We start from the raw sequence: 24,081 nt of genomic DNA, 5'->3' as shown, positions 1-24,081 counted from the left end.
TGGATCACCATTCCTTCTCTGAGATGTTTTACAAATACAGGCCCAAGTGTCTATATCTGTGTAAAACAGGAAATACGTGTTAATACAAAGATCATGGAGATTTGAAATGTTTATGTTATGTTGGTTATGAAATGTATGTGGTTATGATTTTGCATTCGTTTTTTGTCTCACATCTTTCTTTGCAATAGGGCACACCAGGTTTGTATGAATTTTATTTGAGATATTTGTTCTTAGTAAGGATTTTTTTATCAATATCTTAACTCTCCACAGATTTTCCCTAGTACGTTCCTTAAGGATGCCACTCATGCATACCTTGAAGTTATAGTTCCAGAACAGTTTGCGCAGCACGTGAAGATACCAGTCTCTCGTAAAAATGGCTTCCTCTTCATTCAGACTGACAAAGGCATTTATACCCCAGAACAATCAGGTGAGGATGATAACAGCATTGTGCGCGTGTATTGGTGCGTATGTGCATGTGTGTTTGAACGTATCCTTTGCTAGTTGTATGCCATTGTGAGAAGTGGACACACATACCCCTTCTAATGCTAAGCATGATCCAACAGTGAAAGTGCGAGCATTCTCTCTCAATGAAGATCTGCAGCCAGCCCTTCGACCTGTGACTCTAACTTTCAGGGTGAGTGTATCACAAATCAATGAGATTACAACCTTTATTTACCCACATAAAAAGACAGCCAAAAGTTAGTTTTCACTATTATTTCAACCATCTAAAAGCACAACCATATTCCAATGGAAAAACAATGTTTGATTTTTGGTTTAGGTGTCACCCACACTAAAAGCACAGCAAAGTTTAAATGGGAATACAGTGTCAAATATTTAGTTTATTTATACAACAGATTGTGTTATCACTGTGCTTTATCTAATAGCGGAACCAAATGACCTGGATTGCAGTTGAGATTACATTAAATGTATGCAATTGATCAATGTCGTTCGACAATCTGCACAGATTATTACAGAAACTGTGAAGATCTCCACGGAACAGCGACAACCTATGCATGCTATCTTGAACATTTACATCCGTGGTCCTCAACTGGTTTTGCCTCGGGACCCAAATTGAACCAGGTGGTCTCAGTCAAGACCCAATATTCGCATTGCGAAAAATAATAGCCAAAATAAATCTGGAAAACTATTTTTAATGCTCTATTGATAGTAAATGTTGCAACTATATGACATGAGAACAACATTCCCACCTCTTTCATTGTCAATAATAACATTTTGCCCATATTCTTGATGCAACATTTGAATAAACTCACTAGCTTGAGACCACAAAATCAACCAAAATAGTGCTACTAACCAAAATAGCTCTATATTGAAAATACTGTGACTGAAGAAAAACATTCCTTAGATTAAATTATTAAAAAAATGTAAATTCATTATCATTTATACACATTCTCTACCTGGTTTATGTCGTCTAAATTCAGACTGGAGTATTTTGCATTAGTATACTTTTTTTTACTCAGACACAAATATGTTTAGCTAAAGTAGCAAGTATGTTTGTTTGGTTACCAAGGCAAATACTGTAGCTATCTAGCAAACGTGCTAGCCAAAATAATGCACTCTGTGGAAGACACATTCGTTCATTATTGTCTGTAGAATTTATAGCCCCTTGTTGATTATCCCTTACTTCTACAACCGGTGAGTTTAATCCTGAATGCTGATTGGTTAAAACCGCATTCCAGCCGGTGTCTTTTCCACCAAGTTACCAACATCTATGATGTTAAAATGCCTATTTACTCTGTTCCATCTGACTGGCAATCCACTGTCTCATCAACCCAGCCAGGCACTTTATACACTTGATCTCCACTATAAAAAGCCTCTAGACATTATCTCACATTTAGTTTTTAACAGCGGAGATTTGAATAAACCTTGTCTTTCTCCGACATTTGCAACATTGTTTCAATATTCAAATTCGATCTGCTGTCCCATAGTAATGAATGTGTCGGGAGTCGGAACGAGACAGAATGGCAGGCAGCGTTTCTCAATCAGTCGAAATCATTAATCAATTGGCATCATTTTTATGGATATAGACAAAGAAATGTAAATAGAAAAAAGGTGAAATTAAGTGCAGCTAGTTTGCAGTCTTTCCAGCTTCAGTTTGAAATGATTGTGTTAGCTAGCTAGCTAGCTCCTCTGAACAACAGTGACCTGACGAGAGAGCACATTCTATATGCCAGGCGAAATCGCGCCTCGTTATCTCATTGTTATGGTTGTATCCAAATAAATGTCTCTAGAAAACAGTTCAAACAAATGCAAATGCAGCTACTTTGATGTTATTCTGGCTAAATTAGTCGTAGTTGGCTGACTAGCTAGTAAGCAAGGGATAAGACTGTTGCCAGCCAGTATGGCAATGGAACATTTAGAACGAACGACTGGGTCGTGTCCATAGATACAGAACAAAAAGACTAAGACTGGGTCGCGTCTCTAGCAACCGAACCGATAGAACGAACGACCAGCCGGTTTGGGTAGCAACCTTAGATTTGTTTCGGGATTATATCTTGTGGAAGGATGAAATAGTATGAATAAATTCATCCAAATAACGTTCCACCACGTAGTTCATTATTTTTCATAGAACGCATAGTCCCTCATTGATTATCCCTTACATATGTTAAAGAATATGACTAAATGCAACTTTAAATGGAATTTAACCTGTTCAACTTTGAGTACTGGTTCCGTGGAGTTTGAGTGCTACCCACTCCCACTTTCCAAAGCTACAGTACTTGTCTTTTGGAGTATTTTTGAATATATATTTTGTATTTATTTAACTAGGCAAGCCATTTAAGAACAAATTCTTATTTACAATGACGGCCTACACCGACCAAACCCTGACGACGCTGGGCCAATTGTGCGCCGCCCTATGGGACTCCCAATCACGGCAGGTTGTGATACAGCCTGGATTGAGCTCAAATTTGACCGAATCCAACATATGAATTTGTAGACATAATGTAATTAACTCCAGACTAAGTCAGTGGCACAGATGGAACTATCCAACCAGCCGATACTTCTCCTTAAAATGTAGATAATTGGTGGCGTTGTTAAACTAAACAATTCAATATCACTAAATATCCTTACATTTGAAATCAACCAGAGCTTAAATCCCTAGGCCTATTCTATTGTCTATTTTTAGTTTAATTATGGGTTGAATTGAAACAATAGCTGTTGATGACTTTGCAAATGCTCTATAGACCTAAATAGCAAAATTGATGATATATGAGCGATAAAGTATGGTCACATTTAATTTGCTCAGTTAAACCTACTCTTTGGAATGACATGGAACTTTGTCATTTGGGTGAACGGTCCCTTTACGAAGCACCTTCAATACCAGTGATCCAGTTAAGCTAAGTTATTTCTGAGTCCTGGACGACAGTACTTCTAGGTCTCAGGAAGGCAGTAGCGATGCACTTAGTCATACACTTAGCCATACACTACATTGATATGGGTCTTTGTTTTGTCTGGCAATGTATAGGACCCAGAGTTACAGAAGGTGGAAATTGTAGACATGACAGATGTCAATGGAATCCCATCAATGCAAAATCCTTTCAAAATCCCTCTAAAACCCAAGTAAGTGGTATCTACAATACAACATTTGACATCACACTGTTAGTCATGATTCAGCATGATAATATCAGTTGTATGTATCATTAATGACAGTACATACGGTGTGGTCCATGTCATAGGTTAGGTATCTGGATAATTGAAGCTTCTTACACAGATGAGTTCACCACAAAAAACAAAGCTGAATTTGAAGTCAAAGAATACGGTAACTCTACAAGAAACATTGATTGTGATTGATGATTGAATTGTACTTAAAACATTGTTTTTATTATACCTCCTACCAAGTTACATTTATTTAGACACTTTTGAGTCTAACTTTTGAGTTTAACTGTGATTTCTTTATTATTAGTATTACCCAGTCTATCCATCCACATGCAGCCACAGGCTAACTACATCAGTTTCAGTACTTTTGAAGCTTTTAAGATCAAGATATCCGCCAGGTGGGTTTAAGAACAGAAAAGTTATGTTTTTTTAACTGAAACGTATCTCAATCCAACAATATTCAGTCTGGGGCCTCCCGGGTGGAGCAGTGGTTAAGGGTGCTGTACTGCAGCGCCAGCTGTGCCACCAGAGACCCTGGGTTCGCACCCAGGCTCTGTCGCAACCGGCCGCGACCGGGAGGTCCGTGGACAATTGCACAATTGGCCTAGCGTCGTCCGGATTAGGGAGGGCTTGGCCGGTAGGGATATCCTTGTCTCATTGCGCACCAGCGACTCCTGTGGCGGGCCGTGTGCAGTGCACGCTAACACATTGGTGCGGCTGGCTTCCGGGTTGGATGCGCGCTGTTAAGAAGCAGTGCGGCTTGGTTGGGTTGTGTATCGGAGGACGCATTCAACCTTCGTCTCTCCCGAGCATGTACGAGAGTTGTAGCGATGAGACAAGATAGTAGCTACTAAACAATTGGATACCACGAAAAAGGGATAAATTTAAAAAATAAAAAAATTATTCAGTCTGTCTGATAATTTTGCCTAGTTAAATATAGATTTTTTTAACCTTTATTTAACTAGGCAAAATGATCAGACAGACTGAATATTGTTGGATTGAGATACGTTATACATTTTATACATTTTATTTGCATTAATTCTTGATTAAGTTGTCTTGTCCAACAATATTCAGTCTGTCTGATCATTTTGCAGTTCTACGTTATCCTGAATGATATTGAGTTTCTTTGTTATTTGTGCTGTGTATCAGGTATATTCATGGTGCTCCAGTTGCAAATGCAGACGTATTCCTACGGTTTGGATACATTGGGAAAACAACTGTCATCCTACACAAATCAGTGAGAAGAGAGCAAGTAAGAATTAGTTATGAGTAACAAGTTATGTTTGTGCGGTTGGGTGTGTGTGTCAGTGCACTACACACGGAGAAAGAAGATAGTGGGTTCGAGTCCCGCTGGTGCGATTGTAAATCGCTTTGGATAAAAATGTCAGCTAAATATATCATATAAGAAATATTATTATATGATATTATTGTTTCACATTGATCTTCTAGAGCCACTGGGGTTTTTAAGCAAAATTGTGATCAAACTTTTCAGATGACAGAAAGTGGTGACGTGGAGGTGTGCATAAACATGAAGAAAGCTCTATCACTTGAAGATGGACCCAAAGAGCTGGAAGGGATGGTGGAAAAGTTCCTGTATTTGGCTGTGATGGTACAAGAGCCAACTGGTGAGAGACGCACAGTGTAGGCCCCCCTTGTTATACACATATCTACAGTATTGATGCCAAAATACATACTCTATAAAAAAAAATCAGCTCCATTAGGCCTATCCATTTAAACAATAGTAATGCATCTAAGATTAGCTCACTTTGACCTAGAGTTTGATTGATCATTCAAAGAAGATCATTCCATTATTGCAAAATGATTGCATCATTTAGTTTAGCAGGAACATATTATTACTCTATTTTTGATCAGACAAGGTTATTTTTAATCTCTCTAGGTGGTATCTCCCAGGAAGCTGAGATGGTCAATGTGAAGTTCCTAAAGTCCCCGTACAGACTGAGTCTTGTCGCTACTCCTCCTTTCATCAAACCAGGACTGCCATACGCTATCAGGGTAGGGCACCTCTATAGCCTTGTTCACATTGGAAGTTTGCAGTGACTCAAATCCCATTTTGTTGCATACCTGATTAGAATCTGTTATTTTTCCTGCAGTCTGAACAGTCAAAAAGCACATAGAATCAGATATTTCAAGCCTAATTTCAAACCACCTAAATCTGATTTCTGGCCATGCGACTTGTGTCTGATTGGTCAAATCTGATTTATATGCCCTCAAGTGATTTTTAGACTGTTATTTGACACATCTTGATAGATACTCTTTTGACAGTTCCCAACTCCTATGGTCATTGTTCTGCCAAACATGACAGATCTGGGACCAAGCTATCTTTTATGCACAAATTGAAATACATGCAATAAGAAAATTGCAAATTAAGTCGACACCGAATATATCCTTACTGTAAGATCTACTGTACAGAAGTAAATACAGTCATGTGAAAAAGTAAGTACACTCCCTGGAAAGTAGTCTTTTTTTGTACATATTTGGACAAGTGGATATGTAATCTTCACTTCAACACTATTGACAGATAAAGGTAACCTAATTTAACAAATGACACTAAAATATTATACTTTGCAATCATTTATTCATCAAAAATCTACAGAAATGCAATTCCATGGTGTGGAAAAAAACAAGTACACCCCTAACTTCAATAGCTGGTGTTGCCACCTTTGGTAGAGATAACTCCATGTAGCCATTTCTTGTAACTGTCTATCAGTCTTATATCGACTCAGTTGAATTTTTGCCCATTCTTTACAGTACTGCTTCAGCTGTCATGATTGAGGGCTTTCTTGCATGCATGGCCCCCCACAGGATTTTGACAAGATTGAGATCAAGGCTTTGACTCTGCCATTCCCATAACCCTCCATTTCTTATTTTTGAGCTATTCTGTTGTAGCTTTGCTTGTGTGTTTTGGATCATTGTCCTGTTGCAAGATCCATGTTCGGTTCAGCTTGATCTTTTTGACAGATGGCCTCACCTTTTCCTCAAGAATTCCATGGTACAAAATTGAATTTATGGTTGACTCAATGATGGCATGTTGGCCAGGCCCTGATGAAGCAAAGCAGCCCCAAACCATAATGCCACCGCCTCCATGCACCTGATTCTAATTTTAGCTATTTTATGTGATGGTAAGGTAGCGGTCTACCTAAAATAAGACCACTTTCTAGGGGGTGTACTTACTCTTCACATGACTACATAATTGTAATTATAAACTGGGTGGTTCGAGCCCTGAATGCTGATTGGTTGACAGTTGTGGGATATCAGACCGTATACCACAGATATGACAAAAAAATATTTTTACTGCTCTAATTACATTGGTAAGCAGTTTATAATAGCAATAACGCACCTCTGGGGTTTGTGGTATATTGCCAATATACCACGGCTAAGGGCTGTATCCAGGCACTCCTCGTTGCGTCGTGTTAAGAACAGCCTTTAGCCATGGTATATTTGCCATATACCACACCCCCTCGTGCCTTATTGCTTAATTCTACAATCTTAGAAACAAATGTGCTAAGTAGAACCATATAGGGTTCTTTAGTTTGTCCCCATAGGGTCAAACATTTTGCAGATGGTTTTACTTACTATAGAACCCTCCCTGTAGGGTTCTTCATAGAATCCCTTTTAAATGGTTCCACCTAGAACCCTGTATGAAGGGTTCTGCCTCAAACCCTCTACGATGGTTCTACCGAGAAGCCTTTTATCCTCTACCGGTTCTTCCTAGAACCCTCTACGAATGGTTCCACCAGCCTTATTAGCATTTTAAATTAAAGTCTTTATGACAATACCTTTCATATATCATACGGTCTTTCTTTGAGTGCCTAGTTATACCCTAACACAGTGGTTTTTAGGAAACTCCTGGCTTACAGACCACATTAGGCCAGCAAGTCATATTATGCTGACTTGCAAAGTGATGTGTAATTCCTATTGGAATCCAGCCAGAGTGAGAATATCCAACAATTGGACCTATTAATCACCTGCAACCTACGTTAAAGATATTACCTGGTACTTTTTTATACCTTTTAGCCAGTAGTTCTGAAAGTAGCGCCCACGAGCCAAAAGTGGTCCCCGAAAATTGCATACTGAGTCACGTGTGCATTTAAGTACTGTATATGCACAATTATTAAGGGACCACCAGATAAATACAAAAATCTTCCCATATACAGTATGTACAGTTTAAATCATTCTCACACCAATCTTTTTAAACTGATCAGATTACTCAAACTCCTGATGTTAAAGTTTAATACTGAGGTATTTAAAAGAAAGAAAAATTGTTATAATAAAAAATCTTCTTCAGATTTATAAGGGGTCTACAGTGCCTTCAGAAAGTATTCATACCACTTGACTTTTTCCACATTTTGTTGTGTTACAACCTGAATTAAAAATGAATTAAACGTAGATTTTTTTGGGACGCTGATCTACACACACACCCCATAATGTAGAAGTGGAATTATATATATTAAAATACATGTAATAAATGAAAAGCTGAAATGTCTTGAGTCAATAAGTATTCAACCCCTTTGTTATTGCAAGCCTAAATAAGTTCAGGAGTAAAAATGTGCTTAACAAGTCACATAATAAGTTGCATGGTCTCACTCTGTGTGCAATAATAGTGTTTAACCAGATATTTGAATGACTACCTCATCCCTGTACCCCACACCTACAACTAGCTAACTGTAGGGTCCCTCAGTCAAGCAGTGAATTTCAAACACAGATTCAACCACAATGACCAGGTAGGTATTCCATTGCCTCGCAAAGAAGGGCACCTATTGGTAGATGGGTACAAATAAAAAAAAAGCAGATATTGAATATCCCTTTGAGCATGGTGAAGTTATTAATTACACTTTGGATGGTGGTATATATACACCCAGTCATTACAAAGATACAGGCGTCCTTCCTAACTCAGTTGCCGGAGAGGAAGGAAACCGCTCAGGGATTTAACCATGGCCAATGGTGACTTTAAAACAGTTACAGAGTGCCAGTAAGGATGGAACAACAACATTGTAGTTACTCCATAATACTAGCCTAGTTGACAGAGTGAGAAGAAGGAAGCCTGTACAGAATACAAATATTCCAAAACTGTTTGCAACAAGGCACTAAAGTAATACTGCAAAAACTGTGGCAAAGCAATTCACGTTTTGTCCTGAATACAAATTGTAATGTTTAGGGTAAATCAAATACAACACATTACTGAGCACCACTCTCACATATTTTCAAGCATAGTGATTGCTGCGTCATGTTATGGGGATGCTTGTAATCATTAAGGACTGGGGAGTTCTTCCAGATAAAAAATAAAATGAATGGAGCAAAGCAGAGGCAAAATCCTAGAGGAAAACCTGGTTCTGTTAAGGTGCGTGAATGAGGACCCAAAAGCGAATTAACAAACAGAGTACTTTAATGACGAACATACGTGGCTCAGATGGACAGGTAGATTCCGACAGGACAGGACAAGGTTGCAGCACACACGATGATAGTCTGGTTCAGGCATGAGACACACAAACAAACAAACAAGAATCCGACAAGGACAGGAGCAGAAACAGAGAGAGATATAGGGACCTAATCAGAGGGAAAAAGGGAACAGGTGGGGAACGGGGTGAATGGGTAATTAGGAGGAGACAAGGCACAGCTGGGGAAAAGAGGGGGAGAAAAGGTAACATAACAACGACCAGCAGAGGGAGACAGGGTGAAGGGAAAGGACAGAGACAAGACAACATGACAGTACATGACAGTACCCCCCCACTCACCGAGCGCCTCCTGGCGCACTCGAGGAGGAAGCCTGGCGGCAACGGAGGAAATCATCGATCAGCGCACGGTCCAGCACGTCCCGAGAGGGAACCCAACTCCTCTCCTCAGGACCGTACCCCTCCCAATCTACTAGGTACTGATGACCACGGCCCCGAGGACGCATGTCCAAAATCCTACGGACCCTGTAGATGGGTGCGCCCTCGACAAGGATGGGGGGGGGGGGGGGGAAGACGAGCGGGGGCGCGAAGAACGGGCTTGACACAGGAGACATGGAAGACCGGGTGGACGCGACGAAGATATCGCGGCAGAAGAAGTCGCACTGCGACAGGGTTAATGATTTGAGAAATACGGAACGGACCAATGAACCGCGGGGTCAACTTGCGAGAAGCGGTCTTAAGGGGAAGGTTCTGAGTGGAGAGCCAAACTCTCTGACCGCGACAGTATCTAGGACTCTTAGTTCTACGCTTATTAGCAGCTCTCACAGTCTGCGCCCTATAACGGCAAAGTGCAGACCTGACCCTCTTCCAGGTGCGCTCGCAACGTTGGACAAAAGCCTGAGCGGAGGGGACGCTGGACTCGGCGAACTGAGATGAGAACAGCGGAGGCTGGTACCCGAGGCTACTCTGAAAAGGAGATAGCCCTGTCGCAGACGAAGGAAGCGAGTTGTGGGCGTATTCTGCCCAGGGAAGCTGTTCTGACCAAGACGCAGGGTTGCGAAAAGAAAGACTGCGTAAGATGCGACCAATAGTCTGATTGGCCCGTTCTGCTTGACCGTTAGACTGGGGGTGAAAGCCGGAAGAGAGACTGACGGAAGCCCCAATCAAACGGCAAAACTCCCTCCAAAATTGAGACGTGAATTGCGGACCTCTGTCCGAAACGACGTCTGACGGAAGGCCATGAATTCTGAAAACATTCTCGATGATGATTTGTGCCGTCTCTTTAGCAGAAGGAAGCTTAGCAAGGGGAATAAAATGAGCCGCCTTAGAGAACCTGTCGACAACCGTAAGAATAACAGTCTTCCCCGCTGACGAAGGCAGTCCGGTGACAAAATCTAAGGCGATGTGAGACCACGGTCGAGAGGGAATGGGAAGCGGCCTGAGACGGCCGGCAGGAGGGGAGTTACCGGACTTAGTCTGCGCGCAGACCGAACAAGCAGCCACGAAACGACGCGTGTCATGCTCCCGGGTGGGCCACCAAAAACGCTGGCGAATGGAAGCAAGCGTACCCCGAACGCCAGGGTGGCCGGCTAACTTGGCAGAGTGAGCCCACTGAAGAACGGCCAGACGAGTAGGAACGGGAACGAAAAGAAGGTTCCTAGGACAAGCGCGCGGCGACGGAGTGTGAGTGAGCGCTTGCTTTACCTGCCTCTCAATTCCCCAGACAGTCAACCCGACAACACGCCCCTCAGGGAGAATCCCCTCGGGGTCAGTGGAGGCTACTGAAGAACTGAAGAGACGAGATAAAGCATCAGGCTTGGTGTTCTTAGAGCCCGGACGATAAGAAATCACGAACTCGAAACGAGCGAAAAACAGCGCCCAACGCGCCTGACGCGCATTAAGTCGTTTGGCAGAACGGATGTACTCAAGGTTCCTATGGTCAGTCCAAACGACAAAAGGAACGGTCGCCCCCTCCAACCACTGTCGCCATTCGCCTAGGGCTAACCGGATGGCGAGCAGTTCGCGGTTTCCCACATCATAGTTACGTTCCGACGGGGACAGGCGATGAGAAAAATACGCGCATGGGTGGACCTTGTCGTCAGAGAGGGAGCGCTGAGAAAGAATGGCTCCCACGCCCACCTCTGACGCGTCAACCTCGACAACGAACTGTCTAGAGACGTCAGGTGTAACAAGGATAGGAGCGGATGTAAAACGATTCTTGAGGAGATCAAAAGCTCCCTGGGCGGAAACGGACCACTTAAAGCACGTCTTGACAGAAGTAAGGGCTGTGAGAGGAGCTGCCACCTGACCGAAATTACGGATGAAACGACGATAGAAGTTCGCGAAGCCGAGAAAGCGCTGCAGCTCGACGCGTGACTTAGGAGCGGGCCAATCAATGACAGCTTGGACCTTAGCGGGATCCATCTTAATGCCTTCAGCGGAAATAACAGAACCGAGAAATGTGACGGAGGAGGCATGAAAAGTGCACTTCTCAGCCTTCACAAAAAGACAATTCTCTAAAAGGCGCTGGAGGACACGTCGAACGTGCTGAAGATGAATCTGGAGTGACGGTGAAAAAATCAGGATATCGTCAAGGTAAACGAAAACAAAGATGTTCAGCATGTCTCTCAGGACATCATTGACTAATGCCTGAAAGACAGCTGGAGCGTTAGCGAGGCCGAAAGGAAGAACCCGGTATTCAAAGTGCCCTAACGGAGTGTTAAACGCCGTCTTCCACTCGTCCCCCTCCCTGATGCGCACGAGATGGTAAGCGTTACGAAGGTCCAACTTAGTGAAAAACCTGGCTCCCTGCAGGATCTCGAAGGCTGAAGACATAAGAGGAAGCGGATAACGATTCTTAACTGTTATGTCATTCAGCCCTCGATAATCTATGCAGGGGCGCAGAGACCCGTCCTTCTTCTTGACAAAAAAAAACCCCGCTCCGGCGGGAGAGGAGGAGGGGACTATGGTACCGGCGTCAAGAGCTACAGACAAATAATCCTCGAGAGCCTTACGTTCGGGAGCCGACAGAGAGTATAGTCTACCCCGGGGGGGAGTGGTTCCCGGAAGGAGATCAATACTACAATCATACGACCGGTGTGGAGGAAGAGAGGTGGCCCTGGACCGACTGAACACCGTGCGCAGATCGTGATATTCCTCCGGCACCCCTGTCAAATCACCAGGCTCCTCCTGTGAAGAAGAGACAGAGGAAACAGGAGGGATAGCAGACATTAAACATTTCACATGACAAGAGACGTTCCAGGAGAGGATAGAATTACTAGACCAATTAATGGAAGGATTATGACAAACTAGCCAGGGATGGCCCAAAACAACAGGTGTAAAAGGTGAACGAAAAATCAAAAAAGAAATGGTTTCGCTATGATTACCAGAAACAGTGAGGGTTAAAGGTAGCGTCTCACGCTGAATCCTGGGGAGAGGACTACCATCCAGGGCGAACAAGGCCGTGGACTCCCTTAACTGTCTGAGAGGAATGTCATGTTCCCGAGCCCAGGTCTCGTCCATAAAACAGCCCTCCGCCCCAGAGTCTATTAAGGCACTGCAGGAAGCTGACGAACCGGTCCAGCGTAGATGGACCGACAAGGTAGTGCAGGATCTTGAAGGAGAGACAGGAGTAGTAGCGCTCACCAGTAGCCCTCCGCTTACTGATGAGCTCTGGCTTTTACTGGACATGAAGTGACAAAATGACCAGCAGAACCGCAATAGAGACAGAGGCGGTTGGTGATTCTCCGTTCCCTCTCCTTAGTCGAGATGCGGATACCTCCCAGCTGCATAGGCTCAGCTCCCGAGCCGGCAGAGGAAGATGGTAGTGATGCGGAGAGGGGGGCAACGGAGAACGCGAGCTCCTTTCCACGAGCTCGGTGACGAAGATCAACCCGTCGCTCAATGCGAATAGCGAGTTCAATCAAGGAATCCACGCTGGAAGGAACCTCCCGGGAGAGAATCTCATCCTTTACCTCTGCGCGGAGACCCTCCAGAAGACGAGCGAGCAAAGCCGGCTCGTTCCAGCCACTGGAGGCAGCAAGAGTGCGAAACTCAATAGAGTAGTCTGTTATGGATCGATTGCCTTGACATAGGGAAGACAGGGCCCTGGAAGCCTCCTCCCCAAAAACAGATCGATCAAAAACCCGTATCATCTCCTCCTTAAAGTCCTGATACTGGTTAGTACACTCAGCCCTTGCCTCCCAGATTGCCGTGCCCCACTCACGAGCCCGTCCAGTAAGGAGAGATATGACGTAGGCGACACGAGCAGTGCTCCTGGCGTAAGTGTTGGGCTGGAGAGAAAACACAATATCACACTGGGTGAGGAACGAGCGGCATTCAGTGGGCTCCCCAGAGTAACACAGCGGGTTATTGATTCTGGGCTCCGGAGATTCGAAAGCCCTGGAAGTGGCCGGTGGATCGAGGCGGAGATGGTGAACCTGTTCTGTGAGGTTGGAGACTTGGGTGGCCAGGGTCTCAACGGCATGTCGAGCAGCAGACAATTCCTGCTCGTGTCTGCCTAGCATCGCTCCCTGGATCTCGACGGCTGAGTGGAGAGGATCCGAAGTCGCTGGGTCCATTCTTGGTCGGATTCTTCTGTTAAGGTGCGTGAATGAGGACCCAAAAGCGAATTAACAAACAGAGTACTTTAATGACGAACATACGTGGCTCAGATGGACAGGTAGATTCCGACAGGACAGGACAAGGTTGCAGCACACACGATGATAGTCTGGTTCAGGCATGAGACACACAAACAAACAAACAAGAATCCGACAAGGACAGGAGCAGAAACAGAGAGAGATATAGGGACCTAATCAGAGGGAAAAAGGGAACAGGTGGGGAACGGGGTGAATGGGTAATTAGGAGGAGACAAGGCACAGCTGGGGAAAAGAGGGGGAGAAAAGGTAACATAACAACGACCAGCAGAGGGAGACAGGGTGAAGGGAAAGGACAGAGACAAGACAACATGACAGTACATGACAGGTTCAGTCTACTTTCCAGCAGACACTGGGAGATTAATTCATCTTTCAGCAGGACAATAACCCAAAAACATAAGGCCAAATCTACATTGGAGTTGCTTACCAAGAAGACAGTGCATGTTCCTCAGTGGCCGAGTTACAATTTTGACTTAAATCTGCTTGAAAACCTATTGCAAGACTTTAAAACGGTTGTCTAGCAATGATCAACAACCAAGCTTTGCACACCTGGATTGTACAATAATTTCCCATTATTCTTATCAAAATTCTTCAAGTTCTATCAAATATACATTTTATTCAATCCATTTTTAATTCAGGCTTGTATCACAACAAAATGTGGAACAAGTCAAGGAGTTTGAATACTTTCTGAAGGCACTGTACCTATGTGAAGGAATAGGCAGGTCCATCTTAATTCTGGTATTAGGCAATGGTCTGTTGCATGTTACATTTATATTTTTGTTCAGTGTAGTTAGTTGAAATGTTTTAGGGCATTTGTAGATGGACTATTCAAATGAAGTGTTACCATTGAATTGTAATATTTAAGATACTTTGGGTGCCATTTGAAAAAGGTTTGTGGCAAAGTACTGTAAGTTATTATTTGTATACAATATATATCAGATAACAAGGGCCAGTCCTGGTCACCTGGATCCACTGGTGATGACAAATCAAATCCAAATCCAGTCAAACAACAAAAAAATGTAACATAAGAAAGCAATCAAGTAAGTGTCATTGTAAATATATAACATACTAATAAAAATACTAAATAAACAAAAATCAAGTACAAGAGGCATGCATATCAAATAAAATACGATTGAAAAAATAATATTTTAATTTATATCGCCTATAGGGATATTGTATGGACATTTTTTGTCCATGTGGATAGTGAGTGGAATAAGGTACAGTGTAGTAGCAGCATATATTTACAATCGGAGGCCCCTTTCAGGTAACGACCTGAATCTGGATCCCCTCATCCGTGGCATCTCGGGTTCTTCCTAATGGCTCCTATACACAAAGAAAGAACATTGAGATACATTTGAATTGCACACGGTCTTACAAGAGTTTAAGAATGTACTTAAAAGTACTAACTCATTTAATAATGTCAAAACTTACTGTGAAGAATGGTTTTCAGAAACAAGTCCCTGAAACAGGCCTTATCACCGGTTGTGGCGATGGCAAGACGATTTGACAAAATGCCAGGCAGCATCCAAAACACTGGCGACTTGGTCCTTGGCACCCATTACAGCCAGAAACTGAAGCTACAAAATGCAAGAGAAGTATTATAAATGACAAGCTATGTTATAACATATTTCTTCCTCCACCCTCTATATTTTATGTTCATTTATTGTGATAGTCTGTAAAGACAGATGGCAGATATTTCCAATACGTATTTACATTCAAGTTGGTAACAGTTAGCTATGTTCTTCCCTTCATGTCTATGGCCCAAACTTGGCAACGTTGACCCGTTGTAGTGTCTCACTTCTGGCCCTGTTTGAAACAATAATGTTACATTGAAATTAAGTAAATACGGTGTAAGAAAGAACAGATAAGCAAAGTCCCATCTGGGCTAAGTGAATGTAACGTTTACATACCTCAATGGCTATCACATCCACATGGAGCTGTGGTAAATACAGTGCATTCGGAAAGTAATCAGACCACTTAACTTTTTCCACATTTTGTTATATTACAGCCTTATTCTAAAATGGATTAAATACATTATTCCTAATTTCTTCCTCATCATGACAAAGCAAAAACAGTTTTTTAATAAAAAAATAAAAAAGTTTTATTTATGTAAATATTCAGACCCTTTGCTATGAGACTCGAAATTGAGCTCAGGTGCATTCTGTTTCCATTGATCATCCTTGAATGTTTCTACAACTTGATTGGAGTCCACCTGTGGTAAATTCAATTGAATGGACATGATTTGGCAAGGTGCACATCGGTCTATATAAGGTCCCACAGTTGACAGTGCATATCAGAGCAAAAACCAAGCCATGAGGTCGAAGGAATTGTCCGTAGAGCTCCAAGACAGGATTGTGTCGAGGCACAGATCTGTGGAAGGGTACCAAATATTGTCTGCAGCATTGAAGGTCTCCAAGAACACAGTGGCCTCCATCATTCTTAAATGGAAGAAGTTTGGTACCACCAAGACTCTTCCTAGAGCTGGCCGTCCGGCCAAACTGAGCAATCAGTGGAGAAGGGCCTTGGTCAGGGAAGTGACCAAGAACCTGATTGTCACTCTGACAGAGCTCCACAGTTCCTCTGTCAAGATGTGAGAACCTTCCATATGGACAACCATCTCTGCGGCACTCCACCAATCAGGCCTTTATGGTAGAGTGGCCAGACGGAAGCCACTTATCAGTAAAAGGCACATGACAGCCCAGAGTTTACCAAATTACACCTAAAGGACTCTCAGACCATGAGAAACAAGTTTCTCTGGTCTGATGAAACTAATATTGAACTCTTTGGCCTGAATGCCAAGCATCACGTCTGGAGGAAACCTGGCACCATCCCTACGGTGAAGCATGGGTGGCAGCATCATGCTGTGGGGATGTTTTTCAGCTGCAAGAACTGGGAGACTAGTCAGGATCGATGGAAAGATGAACGGAACAAAGTACATAGAGATCCTTGATGAAAACCTGTTCCAGAGCGTTCAGGACCTCAGAGTGGAGTGAAAGTTCACCTTCCAACAGGACAACGACCTTAAGCACACAGTCAAGACAACGCAGGAGTGGCTTCGGGACAAGTCTCTGAATATCCTTGAGTGGACCAGCCAGAGCCCAGACTTGAACCCGCTCCCCATCCAACCTGACAGAGATTGAGAGGATATGCAGTGAAGAATGGGAGAAACTTGTAGCTTCATACCCAAGAAGACTCGGGGCTGTCTACTGTTGATTTTGTTAGTCACTCACAGTCAGATATCATATTAAAAACTGCAAACATTCTTCTCTTTGATCTACTCAAAGATCCATTTAATTACTCTTATACAAATGGTAGACTTTCAGGTACTCAACAAGAAGGTCTGATTTCATTACTACTAAAACAGGACACAGGTGGTAAGTATAAAGATCTAGTCCATTTCAAAAATTGGAGGCCTCTAACACTTCAATGTTGTGATCCGAAAATCCTGGCGAAATGCATAGCACATAGAATAAAAAAGGTTTTGCAAGATATTGTTCACAATGATCAGACAGGGTTTTTACATAGATTATATATTGGAGATAAAATACTTGAAACAATTGAACATTATGAAACATAGAAGATACCAGGCCTGGTCTTCATAGCAGGTTTTGAAAAGGTGTTTAATAAAGTACGACTAGAATTTATATATAAATGCCTGGATTACTTTAATTTTGGTGAATCCCTTAAAGTTATGTACAGCAACCCCAGATGTAAATAATGGTTACTTCTCAGAAAGTTTTGAGCTTTTAAGAGGAGTTAAACAGGGCTGTCTGTTGTCTCCATATCTATTTATTATGGCCACGGAAATGCTAGCTATTAAAATTACATCCAACAAGAACATCAAGGGGTTAGAATATCCAAGGGATATAAACAAAAGTGTCAATGTATGCCGATATCTGTAGTTTTTTTCACAAGTCCACAATCTGGATCCCTGCACAGTCTCATTGAAGATCTTGATCACTTTTTTAGCCTCACTGGATTAAAACCTAATTATGACAATATTACGTATTGGATCGTTAAAAAAATACAATGTTTACACTACCTTGTAGTTTACCAATACAATGGGCGGATAGTGAGGTAGACATACCTCACTATGGTATTCACATCTCAAAAAATATAAATGAACTTAATTTCAATAGAAAGTTAGCAAAAATAGAAAAGATTCTGCAACCATGGAGAGATAAATACTTTAAAAATCACACTGATTTACTCTTTGGTCCTATCACAGTTTACTTATTTACTAATGGCAATGCCTACTCCAGATGTCTCATTTTTTAAATGCTAAGCCAGACAAAATTGAACATGCCTATTTACAGTTGAAGTCAGAAGTTTACATACACCTTAGCCAAATACATTTAAACTCAGTTTTCACAATTCCTGACATTTAATCCAAGTAAAAATTCCCTGTTTTAGGGCAGTTAGGATCACCACTTTATTTATCCACTCAATATATCCACATAATTTTTCTACCTCAAGATGCCATCTATTTTGTAAAGTGCACCAGTCCCTCCTGCAGAAAAGCACCCCCACAACATGATACTGCCACCCCTGTGCTTCACGGTTGGGATGATGTTCTTCGGCTTGCAAGCCTCCCCCTTTTTCCTCCAAACATAACGATGGTCATTATGACCAAACAGTTCTATTTTTGTTTCATCAGACCAGAGGCCATTTCTCCAAAAAGTACAATCTTTGTACCAATGTGCAGTTGCATACTGTAGTCTGGCTTTTTTATGGCGGTTTTGGAACAGTGGCTTCTTCCTTGCTTAGCGGCCTTTAAGGTTATGTTGATATAGGACTCGTTTTACTGTGGATACAGATACTTTTGTACCCGTTTCCTCCAGCTTCTTCACAAGGTCCTTTGCTGTTGTTCCGGGATTGATTTGCACTTTTCGCACCAAAGTACATTCATCTCCAGGAGACAGAACGCGTCTCCTTCCTGAGCAGTATGACGGCTGCGTGGTCCTATGGAGTTTACACTTGCGTACTATTGTTTGTACAGGTGAACGTGGTACCTTCAGGCGTTTGGAAATTGTTCCCAAGGATGAACCAGACTTGTGGAGGTCTATAATTTTTGTTCTGAGGTCTTGGCTGATTTTTTAAAATTTTCCCATGACATGTAAAGAGGCACTGAGCTTGAAGGTAGGCCTTGAAATACATCCACAGGTTCACCTCCAATTGACTCAAATTATGTCAATTAGCATTTCAGAAGCTTCTAAAGCCATGACATCATTTACTGGAATTTTCCAAGCTGTTTAAAGGCACAGTCAACTTAGTGTATGTAAACTTCAGACCCACTGGAATTGTGATACAGTGAATTATAAGTGAAATAATCTATCTGTAGACAATTGTTGGAAAAATGACTTGTCATGCACAAAGTAGATGTCCTAACCGACTTGCCAAAACTATGTTATGCTAACAAGAAATTTGTGGAGTGGTTGAAAAACGAGTTTTAATGACTCCAACCTAAGTGTATGTAAACTTTCGACATCAACTGTATATAATGAACATGAGTTTGGGGGCTAAAATGATTAAATATTAAAGCTTTAAACTTCACACTAAAAGCTTCACTCATACATAGGTTTTACTTTAACCCAAAATGGTTCTCCAGTAGATTATTAACCTTTCTGGCGCAGGCGTTCCACTAGCGACCCACCTCGACATCATCCGGTGAAATTGCAGAACTCCAAATTCAAAATACAGAAATAGTCATAATAGACATTCATAAAAAATACAAGTGTTAGACATCGGCTTAAAGATTAACTTCTTGTTAAAACCTCTTAGAGCTACCCCCTACTTTTTTCAATTTCCGCCTGAAGACATACCCAAATCTAACTGACTGTAACTACTGTATATGAATATTCTTGGTACCATTTGAAAGAAAACACTCTGAAGTTTGTGGAAATGTGAATTGAATGTAGGAGAATATAACACAATAGATCTGGTTTAGATAATACGATGAAAAAAAACATGTTTTTTCTTTTTATTGTTGTATCATCATCTTTAAAATGAACAAGATAAAACAAACATTCAGATAGGATGATGGGGACAATTTCAGTGAAAAACATAAGAGGGCAACAGTACTTGTGCAAAGTTTCAGAATGAAAACTTCCAAAATGAGTGTGCTATACATGACATTTATCATGAAGTCACCCAGGTGTCCCACACAATTAGCCCAAATGTACCCAAGTGGCCAAATTGGTGAAGGTATACATTTTGAAACAAATAACTATATACAAAAAAAAAAAAAAATGGGGAAAAAAGTATATACATTTCCAAAATAACATGGGTAACTATTTACACACTTTCAATATTTGGAAGACCCTGAGTCCTCTATCAAATCAAATTTATTTATATAGCCCTTCGTACATCAGCTAATATCTCAAAGTGCTGTACAGAAACCCTAAAACCCCAAACAGCAAGCAAAGCAGGTGTAGAAGCACGGTGGCTGGGAAAAACTCCCTAGAAAACCTAGGAAAAAACCTAGAGAGGAACCAGGCTATGAGGGGTGGCCAGTCTCTTCTGGCTGTGCCGGGTGGAGATTATAACAGAACATGGCCGAGATAGATGACCAGCAGGGTCAAACGTTCATAGATGACCAGCAGGGTCAAATAATAATAATCACAGTAGTTGTAGAGGATGCAACAGGACAGCACCTCAAGAGTAAATATGAACAGTTTAGGGTTCCATAGCCTCAGGCAAAACAGTTGAAACTGGAACAGCAGCAAGGCCAGGTGGACTGGGGACAACAAGGAGTCATCATGCCAGGTAGTCCTGACGCATGGTCCTAGGGCTCAGGTCCTCCTCCGAGAGAAAGAGAGAATTAGAGAGAGCATACTTAAATTCACACAGGACACCGGATAAGACAGGAGAAGTCCTCCAGATATAACAAACTGACCCTAGGCCCCGACACATAAACTACTGCAGCATAAATACTGGAGGCTGAGACAGGAGGGGTCAGGAGACACTGTGGCCCCATCCGATGAGACCCCCGGACAGGGCCAAACAGGAAGGATATAACCCCACCCACTTTGCCAAAGCTCTACACAATGTTGTGCTGCTGATGCCAGGTGCCATAGCAGTCTCTTTCTGCTGTAAAGTGAGTATCAACAGGTATAATAAACAGATATATATATATACAGTGGGGCAAAAAAGTATTTAGTCAGCCACCAATTGTGCAAGTTCTCCCACTTAAAAAGATGAGAGAGGCCTATAATTTTCATCATAGATACACTTCAACTATGACAGACAAAATGAGAAAAAAAATCCAGAAAATCACATTGTAGGATTTTGAATGAATTTCTTTGCAAATTATGGTGGAAAATAAGTATTTGGTCACCTACAAACAAGCAAGATTTCTGTCTCTCACAGACCTGTAACTTCTTCTTTAAGAGGCTCCTCTGTCCTCCACTCGTTACCTGTATTAATGGCACCTGTTGGAACTTGTTATCAGTATAAAAGACACCTGTCCACAACCTCAAGCAGTCACACTCCAAACTCCACTATGGCCAAGACCAAAGAGCTGTCAAAGGACACCAGAAACAAAATTGTAGACCTGCACCACGCTGGGAAGACTTGGTTTGAAGAAATCAACTGTGGGAGCAATTATTAGGAAATGGAAGGCATACAAGACCACTGATAATCTCCCTCGATCTGGGGCTCCACGCAAGATCTCCCGATGGGTCAAAATGATCACAAGCAAAAATCCCAGAACCACACGGGGGGACCTAGTGAATGACCTACAGAGAGCTGGGACCAAAGTAACAAAGCCTACCATCAGTAACACACTACGCCGCCAGGGACTCAAATCCTGCAGTGCCAGACGTGTCCCGCTGCTTAAGCCAGTACATGTCCAGGCCCGCCTGAAGTTTGCTAGAGAGCATTTGGATGATCCAGAAGAAGATTGGGAGAATGTCATATGGTCAGAGGAAACCAAAATATAACTTTTTGGTAAAAACTCAACTCGTCGTGTTTGGAGGACAATGAATGCTGAGTTGCATCCAAAGAACACCATACCTACTGTGAAGCATGGGGGTGGAAACATCATGCTTTGGGGCTGTTTTTCTGCAAAGGGACCAGGACGACTGATCCGTGTAAAGGAAAGAATGAATGGGGCCATGTATCGTGAGATTTTGAGTGAAAACCTCCTTCCATCAGCAAGGGCATTGAAGGTGAAACGTGGCTGGGTCTTTCAGCATGACAATGATCCCAAACACACCGCCCGGGCAACGAAGGAGTGGCTTCGTAAGCAGCATTTCAAGGTCCTGGAGTGGCCTAGCCAGTCTCCAGATCTCAACCTCATAGAACATCTTTGGAGGGAGTTGAAAGTCCGTGTTGCCCAGCAACAGCCCCAAAACATCACTGCTGTAGAAAAGATCTGCATGGAGGAATGGGCCAAAATACCAGCAACAGTGTGTGAAAACTTTGTGAAGACTTACAGAAAACGTTTGACCTCTGTCATTGCCAACAAAGGGTATATAACAAAGTATTGAGATAAACTTTTATTAATGACCAAATACTTATTTTCCACCATAATTTGCAAATAAATTCATTAAAAATCCTACAATGTGATTTTCTGGATTTTTTTTCTCATTTTGTCTGTCATAGTTTAAGTGTACCTATGATGAAAATTACAGGCCTCTCTCATCTTTTTAAGTGGGAGAACTTGCACAATTGGTGGCTGACTAAATACTTTTTTTGCCCCACTGTATAGAATACAGGGAACATAAGGTTGAATATATTATTATAGACCTGCTAGATCTACTGTCTCTTTTATATTATGACATTTCAGCTAGATCTACTGTCTCTATTATATTATGACAGACCAGCTAGATCTACTGTCTTTATTGTATTACAACAGACCAGCTGTATCTACTGTCTCCATTTCACTTTGGCCATTGTTGTGGGTCTGCCCTCCCCTCAACAGCCTCAAATAGGCTATTTCATGTGGGTTGGGGTGGGGCGGCAGACACACGCATCTCACATTTCATTGCATTATATTTTTATATATTGCTTCTAAAATCACAAATAATATTTCATATTATTAATTTCAAACAAGGGCATTAGCATGAGAAGAACTTACCAGTCCAAAACATGTCCTCTCTATTCAAAAAATATTCCTCCACTTGGGAATCGCTAAATGAATCGTCCTACAACAATCTCTGTCTCACTTTTCCAATCAGTTTCTTCTAAAGTTGTGTGTACACCTGTATATCTAGACTTCGATTTAGCTTTAACTGACTTAGTCGCCATACTGATTGATATATAAACAGCTGAATCTGCGCGTTTACCAAACAATGCTGTGCGTAATATGCGTAGCTCTTTCCGGTATAAAACTTCAATAGCGAATGACTCTCTTTACACAGGAGTTTACTACATGGGTTGGTCTTCCAACACATAACCATTGCATATTGCCGTATACCTCAGCTCATTGGCTATCTACCCAGCTAGATTTCAAGATGATCAGTGGTCATTGGGTTAAAATACAGTCAATCAACGAAACAGTGGTCAGTCATATCATTGGTGCACAATGATGTCATTACTTGTTGTCTTCAAATCGGTTTCTTTCAGTCAATACGTCCCGCAAAATGGCCCATCAGGTTTGGTTGTGTTACAAACAAACCAGTTGATTGCAATGAAACCAAACATGACTGGAAAAGTCACGTTTTGTGTGGGTATTTACCCTCGAATGTGTCATTGAAAATGGAGTGAGATGGAATTCATGACACAAGCGGTTCACAAAATGTTTTGTGTTTGGCTATAAAAACAGATTTTATCAAACAAAAGATCATTCATTGTGTAACAATGAGCACTGGGATTGTAAACAGATGAAGATCGTCAAAGGTAAACAATTTATTTTAATGCAGTTTGTGATTTTGTTAGCCTGTGCTGGTTGAAATAGTTTTTTTTATGGGCTCTATCCTCAGATAATCGCATCGTATTCTTTCGCAGTAAATCCTTTTTTAAATCTGACAACGCAGTTGGATTATCAAGATTCTAGGCTTTCGAAACATGTGAGACACTTGTATTTTCATTAATGTTTAATATGACTATTTATGTAGCAATCACCGTATGTTGTGGAATTTCAGCCCGCGACAGGGTTCCGTGCTCAGAGAGGTTAATCCAGCCGCTTTGCCAGATTTCAAAAAGGCTTTACGGCGAAAGCATACCATGCAATTATCTGAGGACAGCGCCCCGCATACAAAAGTATGAAAAACATTTTTCAACCATACAGATGCATCACGAAAGTCAGCAATAGCGATAAAATAAATCGCTTACCTTTGAAGATCTTCATCTTTTTGCAATCCCAAAGGTCTCAGTTACACAATGAATGGTCGTTTTGTTTGATAAAGTCCTTCTTTATTATCCCCAAAATGTCTGTTTATTTGGCGCGTTTTATTCAGAAA

General features: G+C 41.9%; 1 protein-coding gene across 1 annotated transcript in view; it reads left to right on the top strand.

The window, feature by feature from the left end:
• c5 (complement component 5) overlaps positions 1-24,081 on the top strand; it is a 73,816-nt gene that overhangs the window by 744 nt on the left and 48,991 nt on the right. Inside the window, exons 3-10 of the mRNA XM_021606684.2 lie at positions 271-427; positions 564-634; positions 3,482-3,576; positions 3,693-3,775; positions 3,920-4,010; positions 4,762-4,864; positions 5,105-5,237; positions 5,510-5,625. Of these exons, the coding sequence (XP_021462359.2) occupies positions 271-427; positions 564-634; positions 3,482-3,576; positions 3,693-3,775; positions 3,920-4,010; positions 4,762-4,864; positions 5,105-5,237; positions 5,510-5,625 (849 nt within the window). The remainder of the gene's footprint in view (positions 1-270; positions 428-563; positions 635-3,481; positions 3,577-3,692; positions 3,776-3,919; positions 4,011-4,761; positions 4,865-5,104; positions 5,238-5,509; positions 5,626-24,081) is intronic.

Source organism: Oncorhynchus mykiss, chromosome 6 (genome assembly GCF_013265735.2).
Source record: "Oncorhynchus mykiss isolate Arlee chromosome 6, USDA_OmykA_1.1, whole genome shotgun sequence".
NCBI classification, from domain to species: Eukaryota; Metazoa; Chordata; class Actinopteri; order Salmoniformes; family Salmonidae; genus Oncorhynchus; species Oncorhynchus mykiss.
Note: the sequence above shows the minus strand (reverse complement) of the source record. Positions and strands in the feature narration are given on the sequence as shown.